General features: G+C 32.1%; 1 protein-coding gene across 1 annotated transcript; it reads right to left on the bottom strand.

Annotated features, from left to right (window-relative positions):
• Positions 1 to 7,136: 7,136 nt before the first annotated feature.
• On the bottom strand, positions 7,137 to 10,135 carry LOC143598433 (uncharacterized). Its single transcript, XM_077076646.1, has 6 exons — positions 9,712 to 10,135; positions 9,539 to 9,634; positions 7,749 to 7,789; positions 7,559 to 7,676; positions 7,384 to 7,464; positions 7,137 to 7,205 (listed from the first exon to the last, which is right to left on the bottom strand). The coding sequence occupies exons 1-6, from the start codon at positions 9,937 to 9,939 to the stop codon at positions 7,137 to 7,139; spliced, it is 633 nt and encodes a 210-aa protein (XP_076932761.1). The 5' UTR covers positions 9,940 to 10,135.
• Positions 10,136 to 10,624: the final 489 nt, after the last annotated feature.

Here is a 10,624-nt window from a genome sequence, read left to right as displayed (position 1 = left end):
AAGGGTTATAGGAATAGAAAAGGAGCTGCTGGTTATAATGAATTATGACGTATGTTCTAAGTAGCTAGAGATGAATTCATTGGTAGTACAAATGACCAGTCAAGCATTTATTGGTAGTAATCTTGTACATGTACATGACATTAAGGTCAACCATGTTAATTTGCCCCCTATCCAAGTCCACTTTTAATATTATACTAGGTTAAAGCGTCGAGTTGCGGCGACGGCTTGACGTAAATTCGATTGGTATCGGTTAAGTTCGTCACGACACCTATACTAAATCAAAAAATTAAATGTGAATGTCCAAAATAGTGTCAACACACGTACAATTTATGATGAAAGCAACACATATACGATCGGTATCTGATAGAAAAATAAATTAGTAAACGTATAGCGTATGATACACAAAATAATATAATTAGAACGATGTATATTTGGTTGGCAAATTACAGGAGTTGTGACGAAAACTCGGTTGCCATCTATAGGTTCGCCACAACACTGGAACTAAACACAAACAATAATTTCGAAAAATTGACATATTTAAAAAAAGCAAACAAACACGGGCGTTGAAGCGTCGAGTCGACATGCATTCGGTCGGTAACGATTAGGTTCATTATCGTACCAGAAGTAAACATAAAAATAATTTTGTTATTAGCTAGGTTTGTTACGGTACTGAAACTAAATAAATAATTAAACGGGTGTTGCGGCGATGCGTTGCGTTTTTAGTTGGCGTTGCTTAAATTCGTTACGATATCGAAACTAAATCTAAAACTCAATTTCCTCGAATTATTATATTTAAAAAAACCTTTAAAAATGTGATGTCAAATTAAAAGAATAAATAGATAATAAAAGTGTGATGTCAAATTAAAAGAATATATAGGGGGTGTTTGGGATTCCTTATTTTATCTCCTTATAACTTTTTATTAAGTTAATAAGTTACAAAAGTGTAACTTATGGAACTTTTCCTCTCACAAGATAAGCAATCCCAAACACCTTATTACTTTTTAAAAAGTTTATAAGTTATAAGTTAATAAAAATAAGCAATCCCAAACACCCCTATAGTTAAAAAAAGTAAAGGATGCATTCGCACAATAGCAAAAAATGATGTATTTGAACAGCAGCAAAGGGGATTCGAACCCAGGCATCCAACAACCAACTTAACCTCCAAGTAGTTAGCAAAACAACTGAGCCAACAAACCATCACTAACAAAGTTGTTTAAATGATAAAACTAAAATTATAAATACTAAAATAGCGGGTTTCTAGAAAGGAGTTGTGGCATCAACATTTGATCTTTATCTATATCTACTATCTACTATCTACTATCTACTATTATAATATACAAAAACCATTCACAAGACATATAATTGTCCTATTTTTGTGCCAAGTGACATGTTATTGTTTAACATTGAAAGTCAAAACTATCTAATATAAACAATTAATAAGTATTTTAAACATTCCATATTAATGATTAATTTATGATTCTATAGTAGTAAATAAAGTAAAAAAAAAATAGAATAAAAGAATATATGTAAAACTTATGAAACTCATTTTAGTGTATGTAAATTCGTGTTTCATGCTTTTAGTTTATTAGTGACTAGTTCTGAAAGTGTCACTATTTGTACTCTAAGCTATACTAAAATGGTTTATCTCACTTAATTACCTTTTACTTTTAATTCTATATAACAAACTTTTTATATGTATTGATAACTATTGTTAAAGTGACATAATTCAACACTTAAAGAGCATAATTGATTAATGATGGTGCATATCAGTACTCCTTGTTTTATATCTAATAATTATGTGAATATTTTATGTTATATGTTAATTGAAAGTGAAATACATTGTGCTTATTATACTTTATTTGCATGTCAATGTATTATGCAAACTTAGAGTTTCGGGGCAAACTGATATAAAACTAGAGTTGTTTTGATCCCCTTAATACATCGGTGCCATATTTAGTTGTTGTTTATATCCAGTTATATTCATGAAAAAAAATTCATATCTTCTTGGATGACAATCATTGTGTTGTCTATTACAGGAACAACACTAATTTTTTTGTTTTTTTTTTATATTTCAAAACTTGCAAGTTGAGACCATAAGGTATAATTAACTACTAGAAATGATAGGGAAATGGTTGTAATTGTAGATGTTGCAAACCGATTCTATACAAAATCAATGTAAGATCATGAGCGGGTGGTTAGAAATAATAATTTGTTTCTTTTAAGTTGGTTGTTTAATATTATGATTTATTTGTGTCGTATCTTTTATACAAGAATCTCGAAATTGTTTGATGTAAAGGAGAAATGATGGTTTGGTTTTCAGTGAGATACTTATTTGTTGTAAATAAACCCTTTGCAACAGTTTTTATTACTCTGATTTATGTATTGGGTCACAACAAGTTCTGTTTGAAACATGCCCGCTTTTAGTATGATTTGGAACATGTTGGGCAAGTTCAACATATATTCGACCCTTTAAGTTAACGGGTAAAATTTGCTAATTGTGTTCTCTTATAGCTGGCAAAATGGACGGGTCGTGTCAGTTGGCGCAATGCATAAGAACCGGTTTTGTCAGTACACATTTTTTTTTACTTTTACACACAAATATAAAACCCACTATAATTGTTAAGTTTCTTGAATATTATTGGAATTGAGTAAAATGTGTCAAGATCATTTAAAGTTATAATTTTAGTAAGACAACATGTTTGAAACATAAAAAATGTTATAAAATGCCTATAACTTTATTTGTATTACATTTTCTTTGCCGATATTATCAAATATGCAGTTTCCCTTGCTTATAATTTTATAACATAAGACATGAATTAGAAAAAAAGACATAAAGTAAGCCACACAAGTTTATTTTTTATTAGTTATGGATGGTAAATAATTAATATCCCCCAATTTGAATACTTTTGTATTTCTTTTACCAATAGAAACTATTGCGATTGTTAGTTGAGTAGAAAGATATGTTGAGACTAAACGTACCACCCCTCTCCTCTACTTGTCATACCCCTCCCCTAAACTTTTTATTCTTTTAAGAATTTTAGTGGGCATATTACTCCCTTGTAACATTTTTTCATTTTTTTACATCTTATAGTTTTCTTTTAAAATATCAAAACAAAAACTATAAAGTTTTTATTTTTATATATTGTTTTGTATGTCACTCTTTTTGTGCTTATTTTTCTTGATCATAATAATAATATTTTATTATTATCAATGTCCATGTATGTATATATATTGATATATGTTTGACCATATTCATGTACATTAAAAAGCTACATTAAAAAACTTTCTTAATATGAAATTTGGTTACTATGCAAACTATCTCTAAAAACTATTAAAAAAATAACTGCCTTGAAGTGACATGAGCATAAAGAGGGTTCACGAATCTGCTTTCTTTTTATAAAGAAATAAAAAAATTATTGAAAAAAAAATATTTTGAATAACAAAAAATAAATAAGAAAAAGTGATATTTTGTTATTTAAAAAAATTCATATCTAATATTTAAAAACAATAATAATAATAATAATAATAATAATAAATAACAAAATGACAACAAAGAAACAAATTTTTTTTGAATTGTATTAAGGGATATTGGTTTTTAATACTCCTAACATTCACTCGTTGATAGATAACACTCCCAACTAACGATTTGTCTCCCACCACTCCCAACTTGTAACTTCTTTTCTTTTGTCACTCCCGAACTTAACGGACCCTAACCCCATTAGTTTTTTTGCTGACGTGTCATTTTTTTGCTTATGTGGCATGCCATGTGGAAATACCTTGTAAAAAAAAGAAAAACCTAACTAAAAAACAAATAATATATATATATATATAATACACACACAAACATATATACACCATTACATATACCGGCATCATTCCTTCACCACCGTTTGCACCACCACATCGGCCTCCACCACCGCCGTCATCTGCCACCACCAGCCTCCACTGCCTTCACCATCATCACCAGCCTTCACCACCACTATCATAAGCAGCAACATCAACAGCCAAACCCTAGACCATCCGAATTTACTTTGCTAAAATTCAATCTTCGTGTTTACAGTTTGAATACATTAGTATAGGGCTTTTGATCGGAATAAAGAAACGATTAGAACACAATATTTATTACCTTGAATCGTTACTCTATTATTAACGGCGGAACTCGCCGGAAAAACATGGCGGCGGCGAAAACCTTATTTGAGTTTGGGATTTTGATCAACAACTACCTCATTTATCATTATCCAACCATCCATCACAATATGCAAACAATAAATTGATTCAAACATGACCCGTAATGATGGAGGCGGTGGAGGCTGTTGGTAGTGGTGAAAGCAACGAGGCTAACGGAAGGGGTGAAGGTGGCAATAGAGGCTGAAGTGGTGGAGGTATGTGGTGGTGTAGAATGTGGCTATGAAATGGTGGCCGGTGGTGGTGCTTTTGTCTGTATGTTTGTGTATGTGTGTATATATCTATATTATTATATATATATATATAATTTTTTTGATAGGTTTTTATTTTTTTAATTAGGTATTTTTCACATGGCATGCCACATAAGCAAAAAAATGTCACGTCAACAAAAAAAAACTAACGGGATTGGGTCCGTTAAGTTCGGGCGTGACAAAAGAAAAGAAGTTACAAGTTGGGAGTAGTGAGAGAAAAATTGTTAGTTGGGAGTGTTATCTACCAACGAGTGAAAGTTAGAAGTATTAAAAACCAATATTCCATTTTATTAATGAAAAACTTGAGGGAGAAGGTATATTTAGTAAAAAATGAGGATAATGAGGTACGTTTAGTAGCAACCTTTTTGCAATATAAAGAACATAATCATATAATAAGATAATGATTGAGATTTAATTTTTTAAACCAGTGTAATATACGGGTTTCTGATATAAAGAAGATGTTATTTTGAAACAACACTAGTGGTATGTTCTATTCTCATTTTACTTTACAAAACTGTTTACCTACATATAATTTAATTTATTTATTAGGATGAACATACAATTAATATAGCTGGAAAATTGATGAAAAAATTCTCTAAAAATTATTTAATGATGATAAATCTTTATTATCATTTGAATATTTTGAAATGCTTGGTTTGGTTCGCATACAAATGTTCATTATGTTCATTATGTTGAAACTTCCAAAACACAAGACTTGAATGATGATGTTGCGTTCATGTCCATTGTAAGATCTAACATGTAAGTGTACTATACATTTAATAATAATTAAGAAAAATATATAATAGTAAATAACAAGGAATAAATCCTTATATGCTCAATCTTGTTTGTGTTTAGTAATTTATACATTCTTGGGTTTGGATTCGGGTGCATGCTTGATTTATGTGCTTGGGATGCTCAATGTGTGCTTCTTTTTTATTTTATTTTTAATCAATTTCGTCATATATATTATTTATTAGGAAATGCTCCATAGAGATAGAAGCCGATCGAAGAAGAAATGCATACCTTTTTTTGTTAAATAAATCACTTACTGCCTCGTTTTACTTACGCTGGCCTTGGAATACTATTATACGTGGGGAAACATCGCCTAAATTATGTGGAGACACATCCCCCGAAGATGCACAGGTTTCATGTAACCTTGATTGCTGAATTCCTGATAATGTGTCTAAGTTTCCTATTAGGTATAAATCCTAATGGGTTCGCTAAGCTTGACCCGAATGAAATTATCCGTGAGGCTACCAAATGGAAGGAAGGATCCACAAATTTATATTGCTAAAGAACTTGGAGGGCTGAAAGTGTTTTGAAGAGCTTGAAGGGCAGGAAGTGTAAATGTGTCAATTTGTTGTTGACACATTATAAAAAAGAGATTGCAATTAGAGTTACACAAATCTCATTCGTAACGCATCTTGTATACCACACAAATATTGAGGATATTTGGTATGTTACTATATTGTTATTGATTTGTGGATCTTGTAATTTCAAATTTAGTTGCATTTGTTATATGTGTTGTATGTTTGATTGTTGTTAAAGTTGCAAAAATGCTTAAATCAAGGTTTTGAACAACCTTGTTCACCCTTCCATTGTTACTAAAAAGCTTACTCAAAAGTTTGATAAACGAGGAAAAAAAACCATTCACCCTTTGATGTTCTTACAACCATTATTTGCATGTTTTTTTCTTTTTAGAAACAACACTTGAAAGATCAACTGCATTCATATATGTTTTGTGGACTTGTGTATGTAAATTGGTTTTGAAAATAAGGGTTTACTTATTAAATGCTTTTGCTAGAAAAAAAAATGCATTCAAAATTGTTTCGTAAGTCGCTAGACACTTCCATGGCAGTTGACTAGGAAGTTGCGAGTACTCGGCCTAGGCGGGGTGTACTCGGGAGTAATCGGACATGGTATTTTATAAAAAAATTATTTTTTCAGAGATTATATATATGTCAAATATAAAAAATTTACTAAATATGTTACAAAATACAAACGAAAAATACAAAAAACCAATCAATAACTACATATTAGTTCAATAAAATGTCTCAATTGATGAAAGACCTACCGCATTCGAACTTAAATAAGAGGTTTGCGAGTTTAGAACTTTGAATCGGATGCTAACAATGGTGGTTGCGACTTCAGAACTGAAATTAGGTTGCGTCTTAGCGTGGAAAGGGGAAAAAAACAATGGTAGGCTCTTGGAGAAATTGGATTTTATTTTTATTAAAAGTCAAAATTTTGTTAAAACTGAGTTGGACCGCCTAGGACCGATTCTGCTTTTCTTTTTACCTTGGAGAAGAAAAGTGGTGTAGTGAAGTGATGAGGAGCGGCGACCGAGTTTTACAACATCGCATAAAAGTATAAATAATTCACTCAAAAAAGATGAAAAAATGTAAATTGAATAAATTGCAAAAAGGTGCAGTAAAAGTGTCAGTAAAGTGTCGAGGAGCGCATATGCGCCGAGTACTCGGCCGTGTAGGCCGAGTTTTACAACATTGCATATGTATGAATTAGTTCACTCAAAAAAGATGAAAAAAAGTCAACTGAATAAAATTCTAGCATAATATAAAAACCAACAGATCAAATTCAGTTTTTATACAAATGAAACCAAAGAATTAGCATATCTCTAGCAATTATCATCAATGAAACAAGAAAGTTTCACTCTCTTTACTTCATTATAGTTGTAACATATTAGCAGCCGCATGGGTTATGATCAAGGATTAGTAGTGCTTCAAGTTCTGCCTGACGGCGCTCAAGTTCCTACATGTTCAGATCAGAAAAAATAACATGTTTAATATCATGAAAACATAATCTCCCAATGTGAATAACTTGAAAATACAAGAGTAAAGCGAAGCGAATGACTAATCGTACTAGTGTTTAAGATAAACCAACTGATCGATTATCCTTTCTTGAAAATTAACATGAACCGCGTACGTACCTGCAAATCTCTAAGTGCTTGTTGTGCTGAAAACTCTTTTTGTTGTCGAGCGCGCTTGAGGAAACCAAGGCACAACACTCCCTAGTAATGTAGTTAATTTCATATGAGTTCTAGTATCCTAAGTAGCATTATTAGTTTATTACAAATTAAGAATTCTCTCGTTGGCTTGACTTACTGATATAACATAAATCAAACCACAAGCAAGGAGTGTGTAACTGGCTATGTCACGCAAAAGAAGAATCTCATGGCGCTCCTGATACATATCAGGATAAGCTCGTGTGGTAACAGCAACACTGAAATGGCATGAAAAAAAAAACACATGAATTTTGGTGGAATGCATCAAATTACTTGTAAATTTGACTTACAAAATCTGCAGCATGCCCCTGCCAGCCCAATATTCCAGCACCTGAAACAAATCAGTAGGACATTAATCAGATATTTGCCGTATTTGATCAAATTCAAATTAATTACTCTTATAATATGGCACATACTTGTGACATCATTTGCACGATATAGTTTTTAACACAACATGCCACTTTCTTATCAATAATGTTATTCGTATGGTGGCAGTATATACATTTTTGCCCTATTACAACATAACTTTTGCAGACCACCTACTTGTCATATCATATGCACCATATAACTTATGTCATGCCGCACCACTGTCACATCAGTTAGTAGGCATGTAAACGAACCAAACTGTTCATGTACCGTTCGCCGGATCAATCATATATGCTTGTTTAGTTATTAAACAAACAAACATGAACATATATTTTTGTTCATTTAGTTAAATGAATGAACATGAACACATGCCTCATTTGTACATTTATATTTGTGAACTTTTGTTTAGGTTTGTTCATTTATGTTCTTTTATACATTTAAAGTGTAGGCACATTATAATTTAGTCTAGTTTATGAAATTAAGATATTACCCACTACAATTCAATGAAGTTTTAGGCCCAATAAAATTTTTTTTCAAATTGCTTTTAATTGTTGTACGCCAAGTTATGTTCATTAATTTGTTTACATTCGTGAATATTTCGTGTATACATGCAATTAACGAATGAACATAAATAAGCACGAAAAAATTCAATTTCTTAACAAATGAACACACGAACAAGAAAGCCTCGTTCATTTAATGTTCATTTCCAATCGTTTGTTCAGTTAAAGCTAAATGAACGAACACGAACATGCTTCATTCATGTTTGTTCGGTTCATTAACAACCCTATCGACAGGGGTGGCCCTATAGTATTGCCGAGTGAAGCCATGGCTTTAGGCCCCCGAAAAAATAAGGCCCCCGTTTAAAAAATTAAAAATTTATATATTTGCATAAAAATAACTTATAACCATATAATTGAAACTTAATCCAACATTGTATGATGGCCGGGTGGTTTTATTAATAGTCATCTACTTTTAACAGCTAACTAACAAACATTTCTACCCAGGTTCGAGTATCCAGGACTGTTTTTCAATTTTTTTTCTTTTATTTTAGTCTTTTTGTGTTTTCTTTTCCATTTTTTTTCTATTTTCTTTCCTAGGTAAATTAACTAACATTCCTACCCATGTTCGAGTGTATAGGATTACTCTTCTTATTCTTTTTTTCCCTTCTTTTTTAGTCTTTTTATTTATTTTTTTCTCGTTTTGTTTCTATTTTCTTCCCTTATATAAAATTTTCCATTATTGTTGAAAAAAGTAAAAAGACGGTGGTTGTTCTATGATTTGTACCAAACTCCCTTTTCAAAACAAAAACTTAAAATTTTGTAATTTCATATATGAAACACGGCAATATAAATTATAAAATAAAAATTTATAAAATATGTAATTTCATCTTTTTAACTCTCGGTAAGGGCCCCGATTTTTTCTTCGCTTTAGGTCTCAAAAATAGTTGGGCCGTCAATGCCTATCGATCCCTCAGTTCCAGTAAAGTTATATGGGCATGTATAACAGTATAACACCTAACCGTACATACATTTTTGCCATATCATCTGGTTATATATACATGTCATCTGATATATGATATGTGAAAAATGTTACATAACCAGTATAACGCGTTAATGGCATGCATATGGTTACATGCAAATAACGATCAATCGATGATCATGTGATCATAAATGTATCATTAGGGTTTAATATTTAAAGCATGGTAGATGATAACCTTCCAGAACTTCATAATGAACGGCCACTCGGTCTCGGCAACCACCACAAACATCGCAATCGCCACCGCGTAACATCGAAATATACCATCAAATATCTACAAAACCACACATTAATAAATGTATCAATATATATCTGCATGGATGTAAAAAAATCAAGAGAAAATGTACGTACATCTAATCCATTTGTCAAAGATCGGATGGCTGCAATGACATTAACAATAATACATAGAATGGAAGCCGCAACGGTAACGACGCTGAAACACCGGCAGGTAGTGAGTACGGGGTCGGTTTTGGCCCTGGCTTTCACGCTGTTGCCATTAAGGAGGTTTGATGAGCTGGTGGCATCAGTGTTAGCTAGCGGTAATAAGGTGGTATCTACTTCGTTTATTTCTTTCGTCATGTTTTCGCGCGGCTGTCGGAACTCCAAAACCGCCGGTTATGGAATTTGGAAATGGCTTCTGGTGATCGAGTAAACGGCGATAACGGATCGGTGTTGGTTTGTTACTCAGTTTCAGTTAGTTTAATATTTACTGGCCCTCAAGTTATGGCTTCATGACAATTTTAATCTATATACTTTCAAAGTTTCTATAAGTTCACCTAAAATAAACTATTTTTGGTTTTTCTTGATCTAACTTATAACATTGTGTTTGGGCAGTTGGGACTTGGAACCAGGGCCGGCTCTGAGAAAGCAAAAAAAAAATTTGGGCTGAAGGAGAATTATTTTTTGGGCTTTATTTTGTTGGGTGTAAACAATTTAATTTTTACATGGATTTAGTTGGTTATAATTACATGGGTTTACTTGGTTATATTTGGGTTGTGTAAAATACTTTGATATAAAAATATGATTAAACATGCCTCAAATGAGAGTAGAACCCACAATCTTTGGGTTGGAGTAATAACCCCTTGCCACTAGACCAAACTAATGGCTATGTAATTGAGTTTAAACAATAAATATATGTAATTTTATATATTTAAAAAAAATAGGGCCTACAGGGTGTCGGGTCTGCGGCCGTCGACCACCGACCACACCTTATGGTCGGCCCTGCTTGGGACAATGTTGATGTGTGAGAAATGTTCACAAGTTG

The sequence above is a fragment of the Bidens hawaiensis genome, unplaced genomic scaffold (genome assembly GCF_021521415.1).
Source record: "Bidens hawaiensis isolate Kalapana, Puna unplaced genomic scaffold, B.hawaiensis_p1.1 tig00050196_1, whole genome shotgun sequence".
NCBI lineage: Eukaryota > Viridiplantae > Streptophyta > Magnoliopsida > Asterales > Asteraceae > Bidens > Bidens hawaiensis.
This window is presented reverse-complemented; position numbering and strand designations above follow the sequence as displayed.

Coding starts and splice junctions, on each gene's coding strand:
- LOC143598433 (XM_077076646.1), bottom strand. CDS start 9,939: ATGACGAAAGAAATAAACGAAGTAGATACCACCTTATTACCGCTAGCT. Junction 9,635..9,711: donor CTTTGACAAATGGATTAGAT/GTACGTACATTT, acceptor GTGGTTTTGTAG/ATATTTGATGGTATATTTCG. Junction 7,465..7,558: donor GTTTGATTTATGTTATATCA/GTAAGTCAAGCC, acceptor CTACATTACTAG/GGAGTGTTGTGCCTTGGTTT.